Here is a 27,269-nt window from a genome sequence, read left to right as displayed (position 1 = left end):
ATCTGCCAACATTTTTGTTTTCACGTACCCCAATAGATCTCCACTACGGTTATGGTCAAATAGTCCCTTCCACTTGTCATCATTTTAGCACCCACGTTCATTCTGGCAAGGCAAGTGACGTCACCAACCGTCACTACGTGAGCGAGTGAGAGGAACGAGTGTGTGTCTGTGTGTCTCTGTGTGTTGGGGGGGGGCGGGGGTTGTGGTTACGGTTGCTATGGCACCTGGCCCATTTTGTCTTACTACTGTTAGCAACTGTGCGACATTTTGCCCCCCCTCCCATTTGAAACCCCCTCCCCCCTCCTCAGCACAGCCTTTATCATGAAGTCATACAGCAGCACGCTACTCTGATTGGCTCGTTCGCTCCCCCTTTTTTACCCACCTCCTCCTCCCTTTTTGCCGTGGAACTTATTGCAGGAGTTTGCGGGCGGAGTCGCACACGGTGAGAGAGAGACAGAGCGAGCGCGAGAGAAAGTGAGAAAGCGAGAGAGAGAGAAGGAGAGAGAGAGAGAGAGAGAGGGGAGGGAGGGAAAAAAGAGTGAGATTCAAGCGGCGGTGCGGGCTTACTAAGTGCCCTTTTCGCTTTTCCGGTGAGGCGCAGCAGTCGTCTCCCCCCGCAAAACACTCTCGAGTGGTCGTGGGTTGATTTTTGAAAACAGAAAAAAAATAAGCCCCCAAAAAAGTTGGAGCTTACAGGTGTGTGCGTGGGGGGACTTCAATACCATGTCGGGGAATAAGGACACCGATGGCGGCTGGAGGGGCTTTCTGTGGAATTCCGAGAAGAAGGAGTTTTTGGGGAGAACCGGCGGCAGTTGGTGTAAGTCTTCCTTTTTTTTAAGTAACTGTTGAATGTCACGACGCGGTTTGTTCTCGCCAGCTTCCCCCATTTTCTGGCGACAAGAAGGCTGCTTGCTATTTAGAAAGGCAGGCGAACAGCACCTGTTCGAGCTCTCCGCTTCTGACAAGGCTGCGTCGTGACTTGTCGGAGGTTGGTTTTTTTTCGCTCTCTCTCTCTCTGTTCCACCTTTTGGAAGTTGCGCCGTCATTTTGATTTTTTTTATCGACGAAAATGCACAGCTTGGGCGCGAAAAGAGAACAAAATGGGGGACCGCATTTGAAAGTAAAACGCCTCTCATGTACTATTGTATTAAACGACCAGAATCGAACATGTGAGCAAAGACAATTAATGTCAGATAGTCTACTACGAACGGCTGACGGGTAATAAAGGAATTATGACAGCTAATAAAGGCATACTCGTTCGTGCCTGTGGTGAGGGGGGTTCATTGAAAAAAAAGGTCACCCCTGAAGGACAGCTTGTGTCGGGCCAGGACTTGTCATTCGTCCCGGTGGTAAAAGTTCGGTTCAGTGGGTAGCCAACAATCATTTCTCCAGCATCCGTACGACAAACTAGTTAATTGATTTATTGTTTTAGCTTAAGTGGCTTCTTTTTTAACGGGGGCCTGCTTGGTTCTTTTTTTCCACGAAAGAAAAATAAATGACCACTTTTTCCACCCTGAATAGTTAGCATTCCGGGCAATGTTTGCCTCATCAAGCTTGACGTGGTTGACTAACAAACACGTGACGTTGACCCCCCCCCCCCCAACCCCCACTTCCCCTTTTACAGAAAAGCACCCCGAATTGCATGTTAATCACATTTGAGTGCGTCGATTACGGTTCTGTCGAACTGATCACGACTCACATGTCTCAAGGGCCGCCCCCCCCCCCTGCCGTCGAACACATCAGCTTCTATTTTCCGAAAAGAGGCAACTTGACTTTTGCTGTGTATTCATCCGCAAAATGAAACCCAAGCTCACTTTAATCGTACACGACCGGCTATTTCATGAATCCACCGTGTCTGACTGTTACCAAAAGGCGTCACTTCGTCGCCAAAATGTTCGAAAGCAACAGGTTTGTCCATGAGCACACCACGAAAAGAGCTCAAGAAAACCAACGGGGCTGCAATACGCCACTAAGTGCATTTGGATGTGTTTTTAATCATGTTTTTAAGGTGGTGATTTGAAAGATTGAAGCTACTTCAAAGTGACCAGAGTGTCCGTGAACGCACCACAGACAGGGCAAGGCCGTGAAAAAGGCGGGGGTTGGGGAGGGGGGGTACCAGTGTGAATGTGGTGACGGTTTGTTCACCACAAGCTCCTGCTGCAGTGTGTTGGGGGATGGGGGACTCTTTCCATTGACTTGTTTCAGGTTGTTGTGCCTGTTCGAGGACTGCTAAATAAACACTGGCTATCCCCAGCCACGTACTGTGTGTGTGTTAACCTCTCCAGGGGTGTCGCCTGGGTAAAAATCAAGATTTTGGATGAGTTCTGCGTATGAATGAAAATTATTTTAAGACCTCCCTTCTCTCACAGAACGCAAACCAGCTACCATTTATAGCCCAATTCATCAAAGGCATATTTTTTAAATATTTGGGGAGTGCCAATAACTTTTGTTGTGGGAGTGTCAGGAGTAGTATGTCACTGTAAAAAGTCAAGCTCATTATCTTAAGATGCACGCGTGCCACAGCAACCGTGTGCAGTTGATTATTTCATAGCATGTGCACGTCCCCCATTTTAGAAAAGTTGATGCTGGAAACCTAGCCTTTTTTATTTGAAAAGTTTGCATTTGAGCGCTTCAAAAAAGACACATTTGTATTTTAAAACAAGGTTAATGAACCTTGCATTGATTGCGTACTTGACACGAAGCGAGTCTTTGAAATTGATATCGCAACTGTTGTCTGTAAAAAGTGAGGTCATGTAACAAGTCAAGTCAAAACACCCGATGGATGGCCATACACATTGCTTTGTTTTATAACACCAGTGTGCAGTGAGCAGTATTTAAAAAAAAATAATAAAACACGGATGTTGGACATAAGTGTGTTGTGTGCCACCATCTAGCCGGGCAGAATTTCAATTATTTTTTACAGGTCCGCTTCAACATTGATCACCTTTTAATAAGTTGATTGAGTAATCTGATAATTGATTTTGAATTACCGCCATACTTATCACATACTATTAAATATATCTGTGATTTTTTGATATTCTGAGGTTTTAAGTCGAGCCTGACTCGGTGAGTGACGTGGGAGTCAGTGAATTTGAGTGTGGAGTTGGCTGTTGTTAATTCAGGCTAGCGACTGGCTGTTAACTTGCTAACCGTTTGTCAGTCTGTGTGTTGAGGGAGTGTCAACGTGTCGGTTGCGGCTGTAGCTGCTCGTGTATGAACGTGCTTATTACATGATTTTTCTTAGCGTTTTTTTTTTCAATAAGCGATTAATAGCATACAGATGCTGTGCCTATCCTTGTCGAACCACCTGTATTACAATCTGTTCTAACGAGAAGTGTTAGGCTACATAAACGCAGCTAACAGCGATTCCCTGGTTTGACGATCGTAGAAGCGCTATTGCAGTAATTTACTTTATCTTCTTTTTAAGTGTGATTATTTGAATGAACATATACACAGCGGCAGACTTGCGCTGTTGTTGCTATTCCCGGCACGCCTCGTTCTCTCACCTGAGAGGAAAACTCTCATTTGCCTTACAAATGACCAGGCACTCACTAGCAAAACGTAACACCAAGAGTTTCCTTACACAGGAGCTGAGAATCATACAATAGCTAAGAAGAAAAATAAAAAGTCCTGATTGAATCAGATGGGAAGTGTTTTGACAACAAGAAAGTATAAATTGGCACTTGTTTCCAGTGCTGCATGTGGGCCTAACTTCAAAAGGATTCTGCAAAACACGGGTCGCTGCACCGGCACGTTACGATTATTTCAAACTTCTCAGTCAACATTAGGCCAGCCGAGGTGGCGGGGGGAGGGTGAGGGGCGGGGGCTCTGACGTGGCTCGGGGGTGGGGGGGCAGTCAGCTTAAGCTACTCTCGACTTGTCAGACTGGTTCCCAGGGGTCCCGCATTGTAACTGACAACAGAAAGACACCTCGGCAACGTTGACATGACAACGGGAAACCTCGGCGAGGATGTATCAGTGTGAACGTGTAATCGCTCGTGTTGGGCGTCAAACGTGATGGATGGTGTTACCGATAGCGACAGATTTATTGAATGAGGTCTCAACAGAAATGAAAACTGGGACATAATATGGGAGAATGACTTTCCAGTTTGGATGAACGCAGTATGTGTCCATCTGTGGCATTTATTATGACTTATTCGCGTGACACAGAGAACCTGGTTGCTGTATTTTTAGACAAACAGAAGAACTTGTTGAGGCCAACGAAGATGAAGTGCATGAGTGTGCACAAGGCGCCTATCAAAAGTGCGGTTTTATTTGGTTCAATTAAATGAACAATCGCCTCAGTGCAACGCTTGCAGTATGAGGATTATTTTGCGTGCATTGTCTTAGTTTTAAGTTAGGGGTGTCCAAACTTTTTCTGCCAAGGGCCACTTGGACATTCAAAAATATTTTAAACATAACAAATCAATTCATCACTGTATGTAAAGATAAAATAATGATGATGATGATTACTGGATAGTTTTAACTCATTTACTCCCGTGGACGTACAAAGACGTCTTTTAAAGCAATAGCGCTCTCTACCAAAGACGTATAAGTACGTTTCCTGTCATTTTTACGTCATAGTGTACGTAAGGGTCTGATGCAACCTCTGACTGAGAACGCAATGTAATTAAACTGCAAAAAATAGTTACATTTGGGGTGGCCAGTGGCACGACCGAATGAAGTGAAAGTGAGGGATGAAAACAAACTTACAAATAACACAGGCTGCGTCAAATGTTTATCTTTGTCTACGCTGCAGGCTGCTAAAAAAAAAAAAATGGATGGCTATATTTTGGACACCCCTAATTGAAACCATCCGAACTTTTTGGGCCCCTAAAAGAATCAGGATCGAGAATGGTTTGGAAACGGAATAAATAAATAGAGACTACGGGTTGTTTATGCCCGTCACATCTGAAGGTAATTGTCAAACTAAAGAGGAGAACATGTTTTCCATCTCGCCCTGCCGCAACACACCTGATGAGCCGATCGTTTGAATCAGTTGTGTTGCAGCAGCGAGAGATGGAAAAAAAATGCAGGAAAGCGGCCCTCGAGGACCAAATATTATTTGTTAAGGTAAGAAGGTTTAATTGGAAGTTGTCCTTCTTACGACGTTGGAGGGGCGTGTTAGTCATGCACACAAGAGAAGCGGCTATTCGAGTCAGAAAAAAAATGCCTCAAGCAATTTTTTGGAGCGAGGTTCTCAAATTACACGAGGACCTGTTTTAGCTTTCGATCAGTTCTTGCCGTGATCATCCGTACATAACTTGATCATCAAGATTTATTTTTTTCCCCCACCCTTGCTATATTAAAACTACGTAAAGTGGTCAACTCACTTTGATGGTCGTCTTGGCTCGTCGTTGAATGAAAAGGATGCATTTAATACTTATTAAAACATAACAGTTGGAAACATCCTGTTCAGAAGTTTAGTCAAACAAAGTGTACCAACGGAAATCATTCCGTCTTCCATGAGTTGTTTGGCGGTACGCTTTTAACCCAAAATGCAGTTAGGTGCAAAAATGTGTAACGTGGCGATACGGAGTTTTCATTTGGAAATCACCTTGGCGATACATCAGGTGGCATACCGAATGGTCATCTATGTAAAGAACAGTCCCCAGAGGAACAGCTGTTTTAATTCAAGGACACAATGTGAACACGAGAGGAGCTTTCACGGGGGGGGGCCAGTCGTTGCATGTAATTGTCAAGCCTCATGATGAACTACGACCACAAAGAATCCCTTTCTCGTCTCGTGGCGGAAGCTTTGTGAGGGAACTGTTGTGAGAGCGCCTCCTTTTCCACTCCTCTCCGCTTACGAGAGAGGAGGGGGGGGGGCATTTAGGGAAGTACAGGATAAGTCACCGGTCATTCCAGACAGGCTTCGCTTCCCACCCCCGCCAGAACAGGTTTTGTGGAGACGGCTCCATGGTCTCAACACCAATCTTTGACGTCTTTAGCCGTCAATGGGAGTAAACGAGTTAAAAAGCTGTCCACTGGATAGCGCAGGCCACAGGTGTGTCACATCGTTAACGGCTGACTTGACTCGTCCGCCCCGTCACAAACTGTTGCTTCCGACGGCAACAACGCAACGTCCTGAAATAATGTTCCATCGCTAATTAAGAGTGTCGGTTGTCAGCGTTTTGCGCTAGCGGCGCTCAAGTTAATCGACCGAAATGACTCGGCTCACTTTGATACTGACAACCTGACGTCGTTGGCGTTACGACTAATAACTTTTTAATACATCAGGCTGACTCAAGTGTGTCGTTTTAGGCGACAAAATTGCGGTTCTGGCATTACTTTGTCTCATAGATCAAAGTCCAAGTGGACAGATTCATCTAAATTCTCAATAACCTTTGTGGAGAGGAAAATAGTGTGCTGCACTGCATACATTTAAGTATAGAATGTTGATGATCTAAAAATAAAAAACAGTTGGCCGTGGAAATTGGATTTTTTTTTTTGGGGGGGGCTCTAACTCGAGGGTTTTGCGCTTTTAGTTTGCTCTGATATTCACAAAACAGCTTTGGAGAGGCCATCACCAACTGTCACTAAAATGTCCCGGGCATACGAAAATGCCGAGTGGAAAACCTTTGTCATAGTTCATATGGCATGACTCCTTCTTGTGACTCGTTCCCGGCAAGCCCTTTTAATTATTCGGAAGCTCCAAAACTGCCTTTGCGAATAGCCGATATGTTGTAATAAAGTTTCTGGCATTTCAAAAATGTTTACTCAAGCAGAAAAGTGCTTTCCGTCGCATCTGATTCTGCCCGCGCTATGCTGGCTCTGCTTTCCATGCTGGTTTGCTCCTGCCTTTTTTGATGTGCTATTTTAAGACGCAAAGTCAGCCATCGAAATTTGTGTCCGGTTTGATAAATCACATTGAGCGATGAGCATGCAATCCACCTTTGTATGTGCTCCTCCCAGAATGCTTTTTGACAAATGCGTACTAATAATATAGAACGTAAGACGAATGAAAACTATCAAGATAAGATCGCTGCTACATAGTTCATTAATGCAACAAATTCGGTGTACTTGCATCCTAAATAATGTTAATGATCGTCTTTTTTTTTTTTTTTTTTTTTTCCATTGCTCACCAAAAATCTCGTTTAGACGACAACAACAAAATGTGATCATGTTTCAAACAAATAACTGAAATTAACGGTCATCCTCCTCCTCTTTCTTTTGTCCACAGTCAAAATCTTTTTGTTCTACGTTATCTTCTACGGATGCTTGGCGGCCATCTTTGTGGGGACCATTCAGGTGATGTTGCTCACCTTGAGCAACTACAAGCCCACCTACCAGGATCGGGTGGCCCCCCCAGGTAGGAGCAACTCCGAGGCGGCATTTCTCTGACCTTAGATAGCATCGGCCATTTTGTCCTTCACTCACACGGAAACCTGTCGATGCCGGCTCCCCCTCGGGCGAGCGGAAGCGTTGCGGCTCACGTATGTTGCGCCGGGAGAGGCTTGTTGTTGGGGCACCGCGGCGCAAGGCCTCGCTAAGCTTGTTGATTAGCGGGACAAAATGCTCTCTGTAATGCGTAAGCTTTTCGTTCGAAACAGCAGCAGCAGCACATGTTTGGGAGGTATTTTTAGAGGCCATTGTGAAGCTCCTCGCGGTTTTAGTTTGCCGACCGTCAAGCCGGGCGTGACTGCCGAGCTGCAGACTTTGGTTAACAGCAGAATGAGTGATAAAGGAAGCAGAGGGGGAGTTTTTTTTTTTTTTCGTGCAGCCACTAAAAAAAAAAAAAAATTCCACTGTGAAGGAGTCACGGGTGAAAAGGGCGGGAGGGATGCGCCCAGGCCACACACACACACACACACACACGTGTGTAAAATCTGCACAGCGCTACTACTACTGTGCTTCCCGTTTGATTGCAAAGAAAGCAGGAAGTGGAAGTGCTGTCAGAGAAGACTTAAGGGAGACATTTGGGACATGCTTTCGCTCAAAATAGCCCAGAAAATAAGAATTATGGCACTATTTTCATTCTTTAGCGAACACCCCTCTTGAAATCATCCGGTTTTGTGCTAACGCAGGCCCCGGCTGCTTCTCCGACGCTTCTCTCACACTGCTCACCCATTAATTTTCCAGCTTTTTTACCCGATTGTTGGCCAGAGGTGTATCGATCGATTTTGGCAAAAATATATTTTCCCAGAAACGATCACGACTGATAGAGTGATCCATTGATTCATATAACGATTTCAAGCGGGCTGTCGTGGCAAGATCTCGATGCGCCGGAGATCCCGCATTGGGCAGATGCAGACTTGTTACGATGGTCTCGCCGGGAATTCTGACACTCGAAACGGAGACGACGATAGCTGGTCACCCTTGTTCCACCTCTTGTGAACAGTAACGGGGAAGAGGCGGAACAAGTGTGACCAGCCTTTCGAGGAGTGGGGAGAGGAGTTCGCCATGCATGCACGCGTTTGGAGATGCGTGTGCTGCCGTCAGATAAGGATTAAGAACAAAGTCTTATCGATGAGCGCGGCGGGAGACGCTTGCGAGACGTCCACTTAAGCTAGCGATGCTTCATTTTACCACTGATGTCCACTTTATGTTTCAAGTGGGATGAAATTCAACTCAAATATCAACGCTGTCACAATTGACAACTTTGCAGACGCAAAGACTGTCGTGATTGGTCCATCCAAAAATCACACGTCCACAGTTCTTACAGCACAGCACATACTTGAAGTGACTCATAAATATGTAAAAAGCGTTGATAATGTATTAGGTTGAATCAATGCGGAATTCTGAAATCTTTTTTTGGAAGTCGCCAAACACATTTGACCAAATGTCCTGGAAACTTGATTGGCGGTACGTTCATTGTCATGAGACCTCTGTGGCAAATGTTCAATATTTGCTGAAGTGCAGTTTTGGTGAGCAAACCAAATTGTTTTTTATTTATTGTTCTCCATCTTAATGCTAATGTTCAATATTCTTGAGGATGAAATTTATTTATTCTTAAAAAGGTTATACAATTTAAGATGCTCTTATCAAAATAGCAGCATAAAAAAAACATTATCGTTTATCATGCCAGTTTCTGGGAAAATACAGTCCATCACTCTAAAAAAAAAAATGTAATTGTGACAGCCCCAAGTGAGTGCCATATGCCCATCGGATATACAGTTGAGTGGAAATCGCTACAGATAATAAGATGATTGATAAGAATGATAAACATCTCGTAAGTTAAGGCCTGATATGTTCTAAAGTCGCATCAGTCTGACACGGAGCATTCAAGAAGCAGTACTTTGGAGTAAATTGCTCATCTTGTGGAATCGCGCTACAAATGAACAACTTTTGGTCGTTAGGTAGTGATTTACCAGACAAAATATTGGCAACAGTTTTGTTTAAAAAAAAAAGTAAAAATGCACCCGTAAAATACGTGCAATTAGAAATTAACACGGTCGCTTAATTTCACAATGATTTTGTAAACAATCAATTAAAAGGTAAACTCCCCCCCCCTTTCTTACAGGCTTGTCACATACGCCACGCTCTGAAAAGACCGAGATCTCATTCAACATGAGCGACCCCAAGTCGTATGGCAAGTACGTGGAAAGCATAAACACGTTCCTCACGCTCTACGACGACGATCGCCAAACCGACCTGATGAAATACGAAGACTGCGGAGGCAAGTCTTAGCATCACCTCATGCATGTGTTACAGCGCTAATTGGTTTTATTTTGAAATGTTTGCGAAGGACGGTAGCACGTCGGTATTTATGTCAATAGGCGGTCTAGACGCTCTGAGCAAGCATTTGCTGTATTTGAAGACACTATTTTATTTTATTATTTTATTCGATTGATGGTTGTGGTGAAGCTCATCAGTTGCACACGCCTAGTCACTCGTACCTGAATATATTAACAATGTGGTTCTCTAAAGATATGGAGTGGAAAGCATTATCAATGTGTGAACCTGCTACCGCACAGATAACCCCCAACCGTACCGCGACCGCGACACCATAGAGAGCGACAAAGGCCAGCGCAAGGCCTGCAGCTATAAGAGGTCCTGGCTGCAAAGCTGCTCAGGAAAGACTGACACCACCTACGGCTTCCAGAAAGGATCGCCGTGCATCATCGTCAAACTGAACAGGATCGTCAATTTCAGGCCCAAGGTAGGTGACCACAAAATGACCACCAAAATGTCTGCTCACGTGACCTCCTCCAGAATGAAACATAGCGTATATGCGACCGTTTATGATGTCTTCGTCAATTTCATCCACTACCAGCCAAGTAAAAAAAAAGAAAAAAAAAAAGATTGATCTTTGACGTCTTTAGCCGTCAATGGCAGTAAATGAGTCTTGCACTGATATAAGCGGCAGGCAGCATTTAAAAGCGTCCCACTCAAGATGTCAACGCAAAACGTCTCTTCGGTGTCAACCATTTTGTTTGCACCCGAGTGTGACGCCATTTTGTTTGTACGCTTCCAGGCTCCCAGCGTTGCTGAGGTGCCTGCGCCTCTTCAGAACCGAGTACAGCCCAACTCTGTGCCCATTTTCTGTAAGAACAAGGTGAGTTAACGTTTCCAGTGAACTGCACGGGTTCAGAAATGTGATAAAATGCAAATGTATTGTACTGAAGTTACAGCAAAGACAACTGAAATGTCTTTTAACAAATGTAGTGTACTAAATTGAAAATCAGGCCAAGAAAATTTGATGCTGCGAGTGTTGTCAATGACCTTTACACCTCCCGTGAACATGAGACACATTTGAAATAAAACACACACTTTTTCAAGTTATTCCTTCGCGCCAGTTGGGACGCCATCAGTAAAAGATTTCAGAAAACCAAAAGAAGACTCTCTGGCTCACTCCTTTCTCCAAATGTGATTGTCAGCGCGAGGAGGACGTGGACAAGATCGGTGACATCAACTACTTTGGCTTCGACGGCAACTTCCCGCTGCAGTACTACCCGTACTATGGCCGGCTGCTCCACCCCAACTACCTTCAGCCCCTGGTGGCCATCCAGTTCAACAACATTACACGGGGCCAGGAGGTGCGCATCGAGTGCAAGGCGTACGGCGCCAACATCAAGTACAGCGACAAGGACCGCTATCAGGGACGATTCGATGTCAAGTTCACCATCAACTCGTGACCTCTTCGGTCGGTCAGTCGGTCATCAGTCGGCGCACACTCTTCACCACTCCACCCCGTGTTTTTTTTTTTTTTTCTTTGGACAAGCAACTCTCGCCAAAACATGTAGAGCCAACTGAGATGATAAAAGTCAAATCAGGAAGAAAAAACCCAAACAAAAAACGCCTCTATAGTCGTTTTTAAATCATGCACACTATAGAGCAGCGGTTCTCAACTCGTGTTACCCGACTCCAGAGTTTCCTCAAAACGTATTTAGCCAAGGCAAATATTATTGGCCTAACAGCATGATTGCAGAAGTCATTTTGAATGTTTTCAAAAACGAGAAAAGACTATAAATTGAAGATGAGTCCAGGTGCCTTGATTCTACATTTGCAGATTTACCACAAGCTGGATGACATGAGAATCTCCACAGGTGAAAAAAGATTGGCTATATGTGGCAGTAAGTTAAAAATGACTCATGCAATTATGCTATTAAACTAACAATATTAGAAGGAAAATTTAAAAAAATGTTTTGGTCACAAAAGTTTGGAAGAGCATGTTCTTGTTCCGCCTGTCGCATCCTCGGGCAGTGCTATCAAACTTCAGGCCTGAGAGCCAGATCATTTCAGGCACGTCAATTTCACATTTCTTGCTCAAACCTGTGCCAAATTGCAAATTGTAGTCACGTTAAAAAAGTTGATGAATTTCAAATTGGGCTGCAAGTAACAATGACTTTAATAATAGTTCATCTGTCGATTAATCGTATAATGAAAACCCTGTTTGAGTTCCCATCCCACGAGTCAAACCTGACATTATTCCAAAGACTCAGTCACTGTCGTGGTCTGTAACATGTCAGAAAATAGTCCATCTATTCTAAATGATTAATCGATTATCCAAAATAATTATTAATTTGATGATTGATTAGTCGTCGATTATAATGATTTCACCTCTAATTTCAAGATTTTTTGTGTTGCCAAACTAATTCTTCAAAAGGAATTGACAAATTGAAACTGTTTTCTAAACAAGTTATCCATCAATTTGTTATCTATATGTAACAAATAATATGAGGCCGCTACACATTTATATGGTCGCAGACTTAAAACAAAAAGACGTTCACTGCCATAACATTACAAAATTATTCCTTGAAAATACGAGACCATCGTAAGATTAAGACCTATTTACATAAAAATATAACTTTATTCTCATTAGATTTTTACTTGATAAAAAAAAATGTACCGATGTATATTTTATTTTTGTGCTTGAAATTATTATTTTATCCTACACTGCCATATGTCGGTTATCGCCGTAAACTGAGAGCGCGTCTTCCATTTCCCATTCCGTGTCCACCACCAAACCCACTTTTAGGTGCTGCTCCACCAGTCGAGAATCACTGCTCTACAGGACCGTATTCCACTTGGAAAAAAAAAAAGGAAAAAAAGTGCGCGCTTCATTCCCACTCGGGCTTCTCGTGTCTGTCCAGGGTTCTAGGATGTGGCGTAGCAATAGCAAAGCAAATCATATTTATTCTGCTGTACATGATGATGAATATTACTCCTCCTGGAGCCATAGATAAGCATCCATACGGTCTATGAAAAAAAAATAAATAAAAAAAAAAAAAAACCTAAACCTGCAACTCCACTACTACTACTTACTACTACTGACGTTGTTTGTGTCGTAAAATCTTGTCTCGTCCGCTTCTGTGTGTGTGTGCCTGCGCGTGTGTTTGTCTGTGTGTGTGCGACTAACTGAAATACTAGCGCGGTACCGGACACCATCAAGGAAGGATCCATTGTTTGTACGCTTTTCATCCCACCTGCCTTCTGATGTTTGTAGTTTTTTTTTTTGTAGTTCCTAGCAGAGTCCTATACTGTTGAATGTTTAGCCATGTTCATGGTGGAAGAATTTTATATTTATGCAGTTGTACATTTTATTTCTCTCTCTTTCACTCAGAAATGTCATGTTTTGAATCTGATACCAAAGTCGCTGGTTGAAAATATATTACAAAAAAATTATCAATGCAGTATCCCGTTACATGTTGACAAAAAAAAAAAAAGAGAAGAAAATAATCAAAACACTTTGTCAGGAGTCTTCTGGTCACTTTATTTAATCTGGCTGAAACAATAAACAACAACAAAAAAAAAAAAGTCAAGTGGTGTTTGAGAGTCATTTTTTTCCCATATCAGTTGTCCAAGACCTTGATGAAGTTGAATTCATCCTTGAGGGATAAACATGAAAAGAGGAATAAATACCAGAGCATCCACTGGAAACAGCAGTTGCTCTGGTACAAGATTGTTGTGCACTAAAATTGATTGAGCAATTAACTCATTCACTGCCAGCCCAGGTAAAATGAAAGTACGTCTATATCCGTCAATGGTAGCGAGTGAGTTAACCGGTTAGGCCCGAGTAATGAAAATACTTATAATCCAAACACTGGTCAGGGGTCTTCTAGTCACTACCATATCTGGGTGAAACAAAAACCAAATCTTGATGTGTCGTGACTTTCTTTGTGGTCAGCCGTCCAAGATCTTGAAGAAATACTGCACCTGTGGACCACAAAATGGCCGCCCTGTCAGGTTCAAGTTGCAAATGGCTAACAAGGAGGCATTATGTCCCCACCGCCGCCGCCGCTCCACTGCTAAACAAAAGCTTTTGTTTCAAATCCCGCCGTCATTCTTGTTCCCGTCACACTGTGAGAGATCTGAGGCTGGATCGGGGCCCACGCTGTGGTCATGAGACTTTAGTGGGATGGGGTGGGGGGTAAGTCCCTTTCACACTGCCTGGAAAAGGCAGCAGTTTTCCAGGTTGTCATGTATAGATTGCGCAAACAAGAATGGGGGATATGAAAAAAAACATCTTTTGAAATAACGTAATTCCTCTAGTATAACGTGCAACTCATATTTTCCGTACCGAAAAGTTGACTTCATAAAAAGAAGTTCTCTTACCTTGCTAATTTTGGCTGTCAACACTCGAGCCTTTGTAGGAACTGTCATCGCTTTGTGATGTGACACAAGAAGCCGTCTCGCGTAATCACACATGATCTCACAAAACTAAAGAGCGGACGAATTTCCTGGGTATGCGTCGATGTAGCTCGGATGTTTCAGAAGGCGCCACAGGCCAGAGTTGTGAAATTGTGACGTGGCGTAAAATACTTACTTTGGAAAATATTTCTTGTCTTTTAAATAAAATACATATCGGGTAAGACATTTGTGTTTGTTTTAACTGCCATTTATTAGTTCCTCATCCCGACCCGTTTCAGGAAAAGTTCACTTACAATTAAGTGCACCTTAATCCACAACAATTGAGTACTTTTAAACATTTATAGAACGTGACAAATGTCTTAATTTTGTTTGTACTCGTGTATTATATCATCCCTTTATTTTTCACTTAAAAAAGCGTCATATGCTTGAGAAATTACAGTTTCAGAAGCCACGTGCACAATTGAAATCACACCCCCCACAATTACTGTGCAAAATATTCAAATTTTTAATCAAGAAAATTTTTATTTTCAACTTTTTGGTCAAAACTTTGACATTTTGCGTGGGCTCTCCCTTGTGTCTCAATCTATTTCGTATAGCTATTGAGCGCAGTAACGTAACACCCACCTCCAGGATGGCGTCTTCAGGAAGGTCTGTACAGTGGACGGCGTTTTTGACTTTGTCTGTGCCGTAAATGGCTCGCAGCGTGGACGGACGCAGGTGGCGAGCAATGTCCTATGGAAGGACCAAAAGAAGAAATTAACGTCAAGAAGTACTAAACCAGCCACGTCCTGAAAATTTAATTTATAACCCTTGCTGGACACTTGATTAGGAACACCTAGACATTGATTTCTACAAGTCCCACACTAATCACATTGTCCAAGAAATGGCTCCATAATTGAGCACTACAGTCTTTGTCTTAGACCCAAAATGGACGCGCAGGCAACATCTGAGCGCCTGTGTCCTTGCATGAAGGTCACCGTGCCTCGCCTACAGGAAATGAAACCCTCCCAACGGGTCCCCCTCCCAACGCCATACACACATGCGCGCGCACACACACATACACGCAAAGACGAGCATGGAGAGTAAGCCAAGAAAGAATAGATATGGGGAAAGTCGGTCTCAATTGTAAATTGCAGGAAGTAGCCACAGGAACACGTTTCCTGACGTCCTTCATTGTCCTCGAATATAATCAAGGCTCTTATGTGCTTTCGATGTGCATCATTTTCATTAATTATTGATGTACATCACATACAACCCGACGGGAAGGTTACGTTACATGCACACATCTAAACAATGTGGGAAAAAAATTTATTAAGTCCCGCCTCAACGTGGCGCCAACCGTGGCAATATACGCAGAGATGGAGCCCGTGGTAAAGTGGCCTTGGGGGCGGTAATGGCGTTAGTTTCGTGAGAGGGATGTTTGCGTAACTGCGTCGGTTCCTGGTGAGCGACCTTCCTCCTCAACTGTAATTGGATTGTGTTGACTGAGCGAGAGCTTGGACCCCTCGCTGGCGTCACGGCTTGCTGCGTCCATCAATCCGTGCATGTGCGCACATGCACGTACGCAGTATGCATCAGGGTCGTTAAACAGGTGATTTAAAAGTCAATTATTCGGAGGCCAAACATTAATGAAAAGCATGAAATTGGCAAAAGGAGTCTCGTAATCAGAATATTATACTTTTGCATTTTTTTTTATTATCGACGACAACAAAAAATTTAATTTTACTCAAATGTTATCTACAAATAGCAACATCTGAGAAACTATTGTATTATCTCTTGATATTTTGTGCCTAAATACACTACCATATCGTACGCACAACTATATAATCTTATAACAGTATGACATTGCATTTACACATCCAAAAGGTCTTAGTGTTACAGCACAGCAGTGGCAACAAAAGTTTGAGGTCGGACAAACTCTTCTCACTATCCAATTAGCAGCTATCATCACTCATATTCGGAAGGACCAAAAATAAAAAAAAGTCATCGGAGGTGCTTTCAACCAGGCAATAGCATTCACCTTTAAAGGATGACTAGTTTGACTTTAGCTTCATTTACGAGGGAGCACTTGCGCTTTATTTTAGTATTATTCTGGTACGTAGTACAGTGCCACCGATTTTAAGACCCTCCTATACCCTACCACATGAAAAACTGTAAAAAAAAAATATATATATATATTAAAAAGAATAGATTAATGGGATTGAAAATCTGGATTTTTAAAGGACGTAAAAATACGTCCTTGGGATTGAATAGGACTGATGTTAAGAATTACAGTAAAAACTGTGAGATGATGTGAGGTAAATAAGGACACATTCCAGATCAGGAAAAATGACAATTTTCTCAAATTCACATTTCAGTTGATAATAAAAATTCATCTTAAAAAGCTGCAGTCCCCATCCTTTCTCCTTTTCTCCCGAGGGAGACATGTCAAGAGAAACCTTGCACCTTGAAACAGATGTCCGTTCTCGCTATTAATGTAACTTACAACCTTACCATGTGTGTGACATGGAGCATGTGTGTGTGTGTTTGTAGTTAAGGGGCTGCAGGTGCGTGACGTGAAAGCTAATGGATGCAACGCCAGTGGTGTTGCCGTGGCGACGAGTTTGTCAGCAGGAACGTGACTCAGCACTGTTTTCGGGATTCATTAAAAATAAAAATACAGTTTCAGCATGTTCATTACACCTGCCTCTTTACATGTTGGCAATCTGCGAAGGTAGTTTCTTTTATTTACCGTCGTAGTGGTTCGTAGTCGAGGATGGGAACAAGCGCCTCCGAATCTGAGACCATGATACTCCGTCGGAAAAGGGTGAAATGGTGCAGCGACTGCTGTGATGCAGACTTTGGCTCAGCTCTCAATTTAGCAGTTGATTTACGTTCCTACTCTCACTTTAGGGTCAAAAGCTGTGGCTTGTTACCGAAAGAATAAAATCCCGAATACAAGTCGCCGAAAGGGTGTCTGGGCTCGCCCTTACAGGGTCAGAAACTCTGTCATCCGGGAGGGATTCCGAATCAAGTCGCTGCTCTTCTACATTGAGAGGAGCCAGATGAGGCGGCACGGGCATCTGATTAGGATGCCACCTGGATGTCCCCAGGTTCCACGAGACCTCGGGGATGACACGGGATGCGCTGGAGAGACGATGTCTCCCAGCTGGCCTGGGAAGGCTTTGGGATGCCACTGGGAGAATTGGAAGAAGTGGCTAGGGAGAGGGAAGTCCGGACAAGTCGATGTGATCTGACCTCAGATAAGCGGTAGGTTATGGATGGATGGAAATTCTTTTTGTTTTTTGCCATGTCACTTGGTTCTTCCCACGCTCTAAATTACATTGCTTTAAAAGAATTAATTAAAAAAAATACAAATAAAATAAAATAACTATTAAAAAAAATATTATAAATTAAATGAAATGGAAATAAATAAAACTAGTACTTCAAAAAAAAACTATTTCATTCATTATAAAAACATAAATATATAAACTAGAACAAATATAATGTTGTTTTTTCATTCTTATTGATGTTTGGACATCTTCCTTGCCTCGTCGTTAACATGCAGAGCAGTGCACGGCAAAAGAAGGTTAATTAATTGGCTAATGATTTCCAGGCAAGTCACAGGAGCGCACATCCTGCTGGACTGCGCTTGCCGAAATAATGAGGCTGGCTCGATACCGGGCCGCATCCATTTGCGGGCTTTTAAAATGAGTTGGACGCGGGACGCAGTTTTGGGGGGCCGGGAGCTGACAGCACTCCAAAAGACGGCAGTGCGAAGGTCATCGCGTACGTTTGGATTGTGTCTGATTCGTCAGAATGGACTATTGACGAATAGATCGGCAACACATGACTGCACAACTGTCAGCGCTAATAATAAAAGACACCCTCCTCTTTATCGATCCGACGCTACATTCATTGATGACGCATTTAGAATGTGTGTGCGTGTGCGTGTGTGCATCATCAGCTGCCTGGAAGTTGCACAACAGCGTGCAAAGATGCACAACAAAAGCGCTTCCATTTCCGACAAAGGCAGAGCGTCATTTTCCCAGTTATGTCGCTGAAATAGCCACGAAACAAAAACACGTGTTGCTGCAGTGGGAACACACAAAGCAGATGCGCAGACGCCATCGCTACGTGTTGGGCTTGTTGTTATGAATACACAACATATATGTCAAAAATTGTTAAGAGAAAAAAAAAAATTAATGACAAACTAAAAATAATTAAAAAAATGATTACATTAAAATTCACAAATATATGGATTAAGAATTAATACAAATTGAAATGTAAACAAAATGAACAATACATGAATAAATGCAATAGTAGATGAATATAAATAAATGAACAATAGAGCATAAAATGGAAAATAAATAAATCATTAATATAAAAATTAAATAAATTATACATGATAAAATACAAATGATTGTATGAATAAATGAAATGTAAATAAACAACTGACAAACGTACCTTTACATATATCCTAAATAAATGTAAAAAGTAAATAAAATTTTGAAAACAATTCATTGATAAATTACACCATAAAAATATAAAAATGACTTCACAGGAAGTGAAAAATCTCTGTCATTGGAAATCAATGCGCGTCTTGTGCATCAATGCACATGATCTCCTATGAAGGCGACAGTCATGTGATCACACGCTCACTTAGTCACATCATCGTAGGAATGCGTCACCGACACGCATTAGGGAGGTAATGGCAACTTAGCCATTGGAAAAAAGTGCTTTTCCGCTCCTTACTCCACCGCAGATGGTTAAATAAATAACACGAGAGTTTGTGGTGAAATGTTGTTCGGTGTTGCCGTTTTGATTAGCAACTCACCGGATCAGCGGGTCCGCAGAATTCGCGGAAGGTCTTGGCTACGTCTGCGCCTTGGAGCTCCAGGACCATGCAGGTTCCCAAAGACAGTTCCGTCACCATGTCCTGCGGGGGGGGGAAAGGCTAATGAATGTTGCTAATCATGTCACAACGTACGCTCTCATGTCAACATTTACTCTGGAATGTTTTCCTTTCCAGTTGATGATACTTACCAAGTATTCCGTCACGACGCCTTTGTAAACTTCGTAGAACTCCTCGGCATTGGCCCGGTCCACGTTGAACTGTGTGGAGGGTGGGGGTGGGGGGGTTGCGCATGAAGAAAAAAAAAAAGAGAAGGAGAACTAGTAGATGGGTAGTAGTAGTAGTAGTGTGTGTGTGCGCGTGCGCACGTTTACCATTTGCAAAGCTGAGATGTGAAAGCCGGCCGCGAGAATGGAGTTGATGATCTTGCCAGCCAGACCTGCCGAAATGATAAATAAAAATTAATAAAAAAAAAAATAAATAACAACAATAATTTTGAATTGTACAATGCTCCCTCGCCAATTCGCGCTTCACGTTTTGCAGCTTCTGTGCACCGCGAGTTTTTCCAAAATATTCAAAGAAAAGAATACTGCCATATTGCGGAAAGAGGAGGCTTTGTACATGCCCACGGGCACTCATACAAGGTGCGTGATTGGTTCCAGGCACGAGATAGACCAATGAGAGCGCGAGTGGAGTAATCCTGTGAGCTGATTGGCTGCGATCACCCAGCATCTTCCCTTGTTCCATCTCAGTTCCCCATTAACCACAAAAAACGAGGGATTACTGTATTCTTATCAAATGAGATGACCCTGAACGCATCGGCATGCTTCTTACAGGTTATCTCCGACTGTCCCTTGAGACACTCAGATGCTCTCATGAGTGATCTAGAGGAGGCAGAATGGAAAACGGGAAAGATAGCGAGAGAAAGACAGTGAAGGTCACACAGGATGATAAGAAGACGTTTGCCAATCTGGCTCAGTCAGTCTGTTTAGCTCGTGTGTCCCCCCCTGCCTCTTAAAAAACCCCAAAACAAAACAAAAAAAACAGCTGCTCCTGTTGCTAGGCGACCCGCTACTACTTGTGGGTGCCTGGCAACAGAAGCTTCTTCTATTCCAATCATGTCTGCACGGCGCATTTGCTAGCGCGTGACCGGCGACGGGAGTGGTGGTGATGGTGGAGCATGGGGGGGGGGGGACTGAGCCGCCATGACGCTGCGGACTCGTCTGGAATGAGACTGTGCGGCTGGAATAGCGATTCTGACAAGATGGATGCCGAGCTTGTCGATTAAAAATGGAGCATTTCTGCAACACTCTGTACTTAACTCATTTAATCCCAGAAATCTTCACGAGAGGAACCCCTCAATTCCAGTGTCTTTCTGGATTTGGACTGATTTTACAAGGTCAACAGAATATTGTTATAATGCTCTCAAAAATGAGAGTTATGACGAAAAAAAAAAGAAAAAAGGCTAAGACGTATAAATACGTCTTCGGGAGGCAATGACTATGCTTTTGAAAACGTATATGCATGTTTTATGGGTTGGATGAATTAATATCACACTGTGCTCATTGAACCACTACTACTGAACACGTCATAAGGTACACTTGCGCAATCTAATCAGATCCAATACAAGAGGTGCCAATTTCAAATGTGATTCCGGTGAGTTCACTCACTCAAGTCAGTTAACTCAAAATATACACGCAGAATAAATCGACTCGACCCATACAACCACATCATCTGAGTCAGCGAACGCAAAACTGAGAGCCGATACAACGGAATCATCCGAGTCCGCAGTGTTTCTGGAGAATCTGCCAATTTGAATCGGAGCCATACAAGCAAATCATCAGTCTGCTGACTCTAGTCACTGATTCAATAAAATGGTACCATCCGAGTTCAAAGTATTACCGGTGAGTCGGCTAACTCGAGTCAATGAACCGGACGACCGTTATAATCCGAGTCCACAATGTTACTGATGAGTTAGCCAACTCGAGTCAGTGAACCAACGCAACCAAAATATCCAATCGAGGTATTTCGGCTTGGTTTACTAACATGTGAAGAAAATATTCAGAGTCGGTACGGTTTCCACAGAATGCGCTAACTCAACAAACCGATACAACCAAATTATCCAAGTCGTCGCTGATACAGCGTTTTTTTCTCGTGAGTCCACTAACTTGAGTCGGTGACCCTGCTATACAACTGAATACGTATTCTGAGTCTGTTGTGTTTCCAGTAACTCACCTCACTCAAATTAACTCGAGTCAGTGATCTCAGAAGCAACCATACTATCCTTGCCCGCAGTGTTCACGCTCAGTCTGCTAACTCAAGACGGTTTTCAAAACCAAATCATCAGAATCTGCGGTATTTTCGATGAGGTCGTTAACTCGAGTCAGTGAAACGATACGACAAAATTACCAGAGTCCACTGCGTTGCCGGTGAATCCATTTCAAGTCGGATCCAACCTGACCATGAAGAATTTGTGCTCGAGCTCTTTTATTGGACCAAAGAAGGAACCTAATTGGGTCATTTTGGGTGATGAACTGAAGTGACTTTGAGAGAAACATGCATGGCTTACTCCTCAGTATAACATTGACGCCAGTTGAGCATTCACCGCCGCTTGCTCAATCGTCGCTGGCAGCCAAACAAACATCACGGTCCGAGGCTTATCTTGTATAAACCAAACATTGACATGTCGCGACAGGAGAAGCTAACTCCTTCAACAACCTTCACCCTGGAGTGACTCCAGGAAGGTGTGGCGGGAAGAACGTGCGTGCCATCGTGATCCCGATGTGTCTTAATAAGTACGGATGTTTTTTATTTTTTATTTTCAAGGGGAGTGAATAGAAGCAGTAACTTACGTTGTCACTTCAGATTGCATGGTATTAAAAATCTGAAATCCAAACCGTTTCATAAGTCACTCGTCCGCGTTCAAGGATTTAGGAGTGCTATGCGGGTCGCAACGGTAAAACGCAACTATAAACTGTAATCCCACGCAAATAGCGTTTGCAGTTTTAAATAATTTATAACGTCTTATAACGTCTTGTCAATCAAACACATAACTGACCTTGGTTAATGTCTGACCAGCTATCAGTTAGCTAAACTGCAAAGTTAACATTGCTAAGCTATCTTTTTGGCTTCTATAGTGACAGATGTTAGATGTCATAGTTGTCTTTTCGGTTGCAAACCTTGCACGTTGCCATTCTCCCTTTCAAAACACAATCCTAGAAACCAAATGAAATAATCTTCAGCCACAATACTATAACTGGGATCTTATGAGAGTCACCTACTACCAAGGCATAACTTAACTCCTCACGACAATCAAGATCACTTCAACATACTTCCTTGATGCCAATTAGCATAGCGTGCTACTGTTCCAATTTAGCCAGGCTACGTACGTCTCAGAATGAGCATTAAAAACGCAAATAGAAGAGTTTCTCTGCGAATAACTGGGAAATGATTACACAAGAAGGTCCATACTAGCTCTTACCCTGGGAGATGGCATGCGGTTTGATAATGCAACACGTGCACTGGGAATAGAGGGCCGTGTTGACGGGGCCGTGGCAGATTGTGGTCGGGAAGAAGAACTCCAGCTCCTGCGCCGAAAGAACACAACGTTACATTAGAACATGGCGCCGACTTGCCAGGCAGGACGACTAATGAAGGCAGACTAGAGGGGACATTAAGATTTATGAGGGATGACACAGACTTGAGAGAATGTCGAGGCGTGCAGAGGGCATTGCGGCTTATGAAGGCATAAAGACTATAGAGGACATTGCACCTCAACAAGACATAAAAACCAGAGAAGCCATCAAGGCAGGAAATTAAAACGAGAGTGTACATCAAGATGACCGAGGACATGAAGACGAATGTGGACATTAAGACGAGAGGACAAGATGAGTGAGGACATTGAATCTGGATTTGACCAGGATTGGTGCAAGAGTCATAATTGAGATTTGTTTTGTTTTACCACCATAATAGGAAGGAAAAAAGGACTAGAACAAGCAAGGGAAGGCGCAGCAGTTGTAGTTGTACTTCAACAGACACACAATTCCAAAAGTTGATGAAAAAGACAAAAAACTCATTCACTGCCAGCATAGGGAAAATGACTTTTAGACGTATATATCCGTCAATGGGAGTGAATGCGTTAATCATTTTGCGTGAAAGACTCAGTGGTTGGTTTAGGGTGGGGGCGGAAGGAAGTGACATAACCAGGAAGTGGGCAAGGCTTAGGTGGGAGTGGAAGTGATGTTATAGGGGGCGTGGCTAATGTGGGACTTTCGGTAGGGGGGCGTGGCACCTGTCAGATTTGCCAAAAACAGAAATCTGTATTTTTTCTAATTAATGCACTACGCTTAGCATTCGAAGTAGTAGTGGAGGAAGTAGAAGTTGTTGTAGTAGTAGACAGAATGTGATCAGTACAGTGTGATTTGATTTGGTATGACTAAAAAAGGCCAAAAGAGGACATCAGGACTTGTTTGGACAATGGGAGAACAGCGTGCACAGTAAACAGAAGACAGTGCGTTGAGACTAAAAGGGATGTAAATAATTGAGAGGACATTAGGACTACTGCAAACACAAAACGTGTTAGGACATTAAGACTTTTGAGGATATTTGAGATTCTACTTAATTAGTATGCAGGATGAAGACTGGAAAGGACATGCTTACTCGGGCTGCGGCGGTAAGCGAGTCGGAGCCGTGTGCCAGATCGCTCCCAAACTGCCCTTGGGCGCTCTGCGGCGCCTCCTTGTCTGCCACCGCCGCGTCCGAAGGTCCCAGGAAGTTCTTCCAGACGGACACGGCCTCATCGCCAACCAGCTCCAACGCTACCACGGGACCAGAGCACAGCTGCTGCACCAAAGAACTGCCAAGAGGCAAAAGGCATGTTTAAAAACCGCCATTATTATTCTGCCTAGTAACAACAGTGTGATATGCTTTCATTCGCCGATGGTGATGCAGACTTATTTTAGTCTGCCTAGCAACAACTGCTTTCACTCGCTTCATTGGCCTATTAGAAAGTTGTGCCTCAGCCCAACTTAACTCCTCCGAGCACCAATTGCCTGCTTTCTTTTCATTGGACTATTTAGCAGTTACTCTGCCCAGCAACAACAGTTTGCTCATTTTGATTGGCCTTTAAAGAATCTCAACAATTCTATTAATCTACGCTGACGTTTTCGTTCTATCCGGTTAAAATTTCATGTCCGTTGTGAAGTGTTATCAATGATTCACGTCACTTGATTGTCACCATTTACACTCACTTGAAGTACAGCTTTGATTGATGCTCCACATAAAAGTCTGCAGCTTGGCTCCTGTAATGAAAACATACTGTAATTGGTGTATAAAAAATAAATAAATAAATAACAGTCTCTGTTGCCGCGGTAGCTAATCTACTCTATTTTATTGTTTATAAAGGGAAACAAATGAGGGGAGCTGAACAACTGAAATAAGTAAAGCGTAGTGGGCCTCGTGGGGAATGCGAACTACATTGCTAATCGCTACTGTCAAAGTGTGTTAATGGCTAATGAACTGGCAAATCTATCCTAAATATCCAGAATGTTCCAGTCCATATGTGCATGGATGGTCAAGAGCATCAAACAGGTTCAAACATCAGCCTGTAAAGTTTCCCACCATTTTCATTATGAAAATATCAAATAAAACTAAAATAAAGTAAAACCGTTCAAGCGTCTAAAAATGGCCGACAGGCACATAAAGGCGAGGGGAATCGATTGTTCTTTTTCGATACATGCCAATTACGTTGGTGTCTGCTCTACAAAAATAAAATAAAAATCTGAATGAAATTTATGTTTAAGTAATCTCCTCCCGCTAATCTCTATTGTTCTTTATTAAAAACTTGGCAGAAAAAAAGATATTTTTGGTAGGGTGAAATGGATTCCTGGCATTTCAATTAATTTCAGTGGGGAGAATTGTATTGCTGTAAAAATGTTTTAAAGAATGAATTACCATGTCAAGTGTGTCATCTTGGCATTGGTGACCATCAGGTTGGCCTGGGTGACCATTTCCAGGACGTCTCCAACCTTGCAGACGGCGTCCGGCTTGAGCAGCCCGAGCGTTCTGTTTGACATTGCGTCATTTAATTGCATTCATAATGAGCATTAAATGCTCTCATGTGACTTTTAAGATTAAAAAATAAGCGGTAAATGTGAAAGCAGATGAGATTTGCTTCCAAAATAGCTCTCGAAAAATTACACAAGTCATCATTTGACCCTCGTCAAGTGTGATTATTCTGATCTGAAGCCTCGCTCACGTCTGGCCTTCTGCTTAAGAAGCTTCTAAAAATAATCTCGAGGCAGCTTCTCTTGACGAGGTGAGGCCGTTACCGTTCTTTTTTGTTGCCCAGCTTGCTGGCCGTGTATCGGTCGCCGTAGTCGACGAGGTTGAGCTGCCGCGAGAAGACGTTGACCCGGTTGCCCACAAACAAATCCCGCTGGTGCAGGTCGCCATATTTGGTGCGTCGCAGGAAGATGCGCTGGTTCTTCACGTCAAACTGCCAAGAAAACAAACATAAGTCAGGCTCCATCATTTGTTTTGCAAATGAGGCGTGAAAAGGCCCGTCTTAAAAATAACACAAAAACATCATAGCAATAAAAAAAATGTAATTGCCGCATATTCTCAAGCAAAGGCAAGTGGTGTTTACTCACTCTACTGCAAGATGGTTGAGATTAGCTTCATTAAGCTTTTTTTTTTGGGGGGGGGGGGGCAAATCAAAAGTATAAAATGGATGAAATTGAAATGTGATCAGTTAAAAATCACCATGAAAGAATTCCAATGTTGGTTTTAATGCAAAATAACTGACTTGTACCAATTAATTTGTCATGATCATGAAATAAAATCAGTTCTGTATTTTTCACGAGTTTTAATTGTATTTATAAAGATAATTTCATTTGTTGTGTTTCATTGTTTGTAAGTCTAAACTATAAAAGCTTGCACAATACGCATTTAACCATATTTTGTAATTCATAGCTATGACACTTCAGAAAACAATTCTTATTTATTCATTTTATAACTAATTTATTATATGATGATCGGTTTTGTTCTGTAATGGCAGATTTTTTATGTTTTTATTTACTCACAAAAAATAATAATAATAATCAACACATTTATTCCGTGATCACTGAAGTGTTTAAGCCTCGGCACTATAATAAAAAATAAAGTTTAAAAAAAAAAAAAGATCCGTACCATCTCCACGGAACGGTCATGGGGGTAGTAAAAGAGCTGGTAGCGGCGCAAGAGAGATGCCGTCGCGTCGTACCAATCTGCCAGAAAGGCGAAGCGCTCCTTCTCCTCCTCCTAGGCAACAAGAGACCAAAACAATAAACCCATTCAATGCCAAGGACGTTTTTTCATTTTTTTTTTTAAACTCCAGTAATGTCTTTATATATATTTTTTCATGCAGTAGGGTAATGGAGGGTCTGAAAGTGGCTGGCACTGAATGAGTTTTAAGCATACCAGCACTGTTTAATTCTAATTCAGAACTAGAAGCGGCTAGCATGAGAAGTTGAAGCATCAGTCTAAATGTATGCAGAGGATTTGAAAACAGCAGTCTGCCGTGAATGCTGCGACTTTGCAACCCATTTTGTTGACTCTTTTCCTAAGTAAAAATGCACCTTGACTCATTAAAGGTGGTGAAACGATGCATTAAACTGAACACGCCAAAGCACAAATATAGCGTAGTGGCGCTCCCTATTGGCGAAAATTACATATTAACCTTTTTATTTTCTATACAGATAAGTTATGAATTTATGAAATTATTGATGATTTATGCAAGTCTAGCTAGCGTTGCTGGGGTCTCATTGTACAAACAATCCCCATAGCAACAGAAAATGGACGCAAACTCACACAATGGCGACTCAGAATGTAGATTAACTCGCGAGACCGATACCAAATAAACATTTGTCATAACGCATTGATCCAGAACAATTGGTTATTTTATGGGATAAACGATGACAAATCATGTATACTTGTTAACTGTAGTACTAGTGTCCGTGAATACGAACTAGCGGGGAACACCATTGACAGCTTTCGACGACCTTTTTTGTATACCGGAGGCGCATGCAAAGCTAACAAAGAGTGTGTTTGCCTTTTCAGTTGTGTATAAACATATATAAAGTTTTACGCAACTTACCATGACATATGCGGACTAATTCCTCATGTCAAATATGTTTAGCGCAGCAAGAGTTAGCTAGGTAGCCCTGGCAGTGGTCTTGGTGCGTTGCCGTTCCAGTGTAAAGTCGGGATTCTAACGAACCCTTTGATATTTAACAGCACATCCAAAAGATCTTAAATGTATTCAGTGCCTATTTTTTTTTTGTCATTTTTAACTATATAATGAACGTTTTAAAATAAAATTATTGTTTATACCCTCTTGAGACGTAGATGTGCTTTTTACTCG

The 27,269-nt window shown here is 42.6% G+C and overlaps 2 protein-coding genes across 2 annotated transcripts; one reads left to right on the top strand and one right to left on the bottom strand.

The window, feature by feature from the left end:
- Positions 1-528: 528 nt before the first annotated feature.
- Positions 529-13,205, top strand: atp1b1a (ATPase Na+/K+ transporting subunit beta 1a). Its single transcript, XM_088313085.1, has 6 exons — positions 529-817; positions 7,184-7,312; positions 9,464-9,619; positions 9,918-10,102; positions 10,418-10,498; positions 10,821-13,205. The coding sequence occupies exons 1-6, from the start codon at positions 724-726 to the stop codon at positions 11,076-11,078; spliced, it is 903 nt and encodes a 300-aa protein (XP_088169211.1). The 5' UTR covers positions 529-723; the 3' UTR covers positions 11,079-13,205.
- On the bottom strand, positions 13,132-27,100 carry nme7 (NME/NM23 family member 7). Its single transcript, XM_088313082.1, has 12 exons — positions 27,003-27,100; positions 26,057-26,167; positions 25,198-25,364; positions 24,821-24,931; positions 24,118-24,168; positions 23,528-23,723; positions 22,350-22,455; positions 19,243-19,307; positions 19,060-19,128; positions 18,851-18,952; positions 14,659-14,766; positions 13,132-13,599 (listed from the first exon to the last, which is right to left on the bottom strand). Exons 1-12 carry the CDS (start codon positions 27,003-27,005, stop codon positions 13,567-13,569), a joined length of 1,122 nt encoding a protein of 373 aa, XP_088169208.1. The 5' UTR covers positions 27,006-27,100; the 3' UTR covers positions 13,132-13,566.
- Positions 27,101-27,269: the final 169 nt, after the last annotated feature.

The sequence above is a fragment of the Idiotropiscis lumnitzeri genome, chromosome 13, assembly GCF_059441095.1.
Source record: "Idiotropiscis lumnitzeri isolate Australia: NSW breed Sydney's pygmy pipehorse chromosome 13, RoL_Ilum_1.0, whole genome shotgun sequence".
Taxonomy (NCBI): Eukaryota; Metazoa; Chordata; class Actinopteri; order Syngnathiformes; family Syngnathidae; genus Idiotropiscis; species Idiotropiscis lumnitzeri.
The sequence above is the reverse complement of the archived record's forward strand: the minus strand, read 5'-3'. Positions and strand labels throughout refer to the sequence as shown.

Bases quoted from the DNA above. Each gene is read 5' to 3' on its own strand.
- atp1b1a (XM_088313085.1), top strand. From the start codon at position 724: ATGTCGGGGAATAAGGACACCGATGGCGGCTGGAGGGGCTTTCTGTGG. The intron at 9,620-9,917 runs GCAAGTCTTAGC...GCTACCGCACAG, and splicing joins GAAATACGAAGACTGCGGAG to ATAACCCCCAACCGTACCGC. The intron at 10,499-10,820 runs GTGAGTTAACGT...TGTGATTGTCAG, and splicing joins CCATTTTCTGTAAGAACAAG to CGCGAGGAGGACGTGGACAA.
- nme7 (XM_088313082.1), bottom strand. The intron at 25,365-26,056 runs GTACGGATCTTT...TTTTCTTGGCAG, and splicing joins ATGACCGTTCCGTGGAGATG to TTTGACGTGAAGAACCAGCG. The intron at 23,724-24,117 runs GTGAGTGTAAAT...GCCTCTTGGCAG, and splicing joins CAATCAAAGCTGTACTTCAA to TTCTTTGGTGCAGCAGCTGT.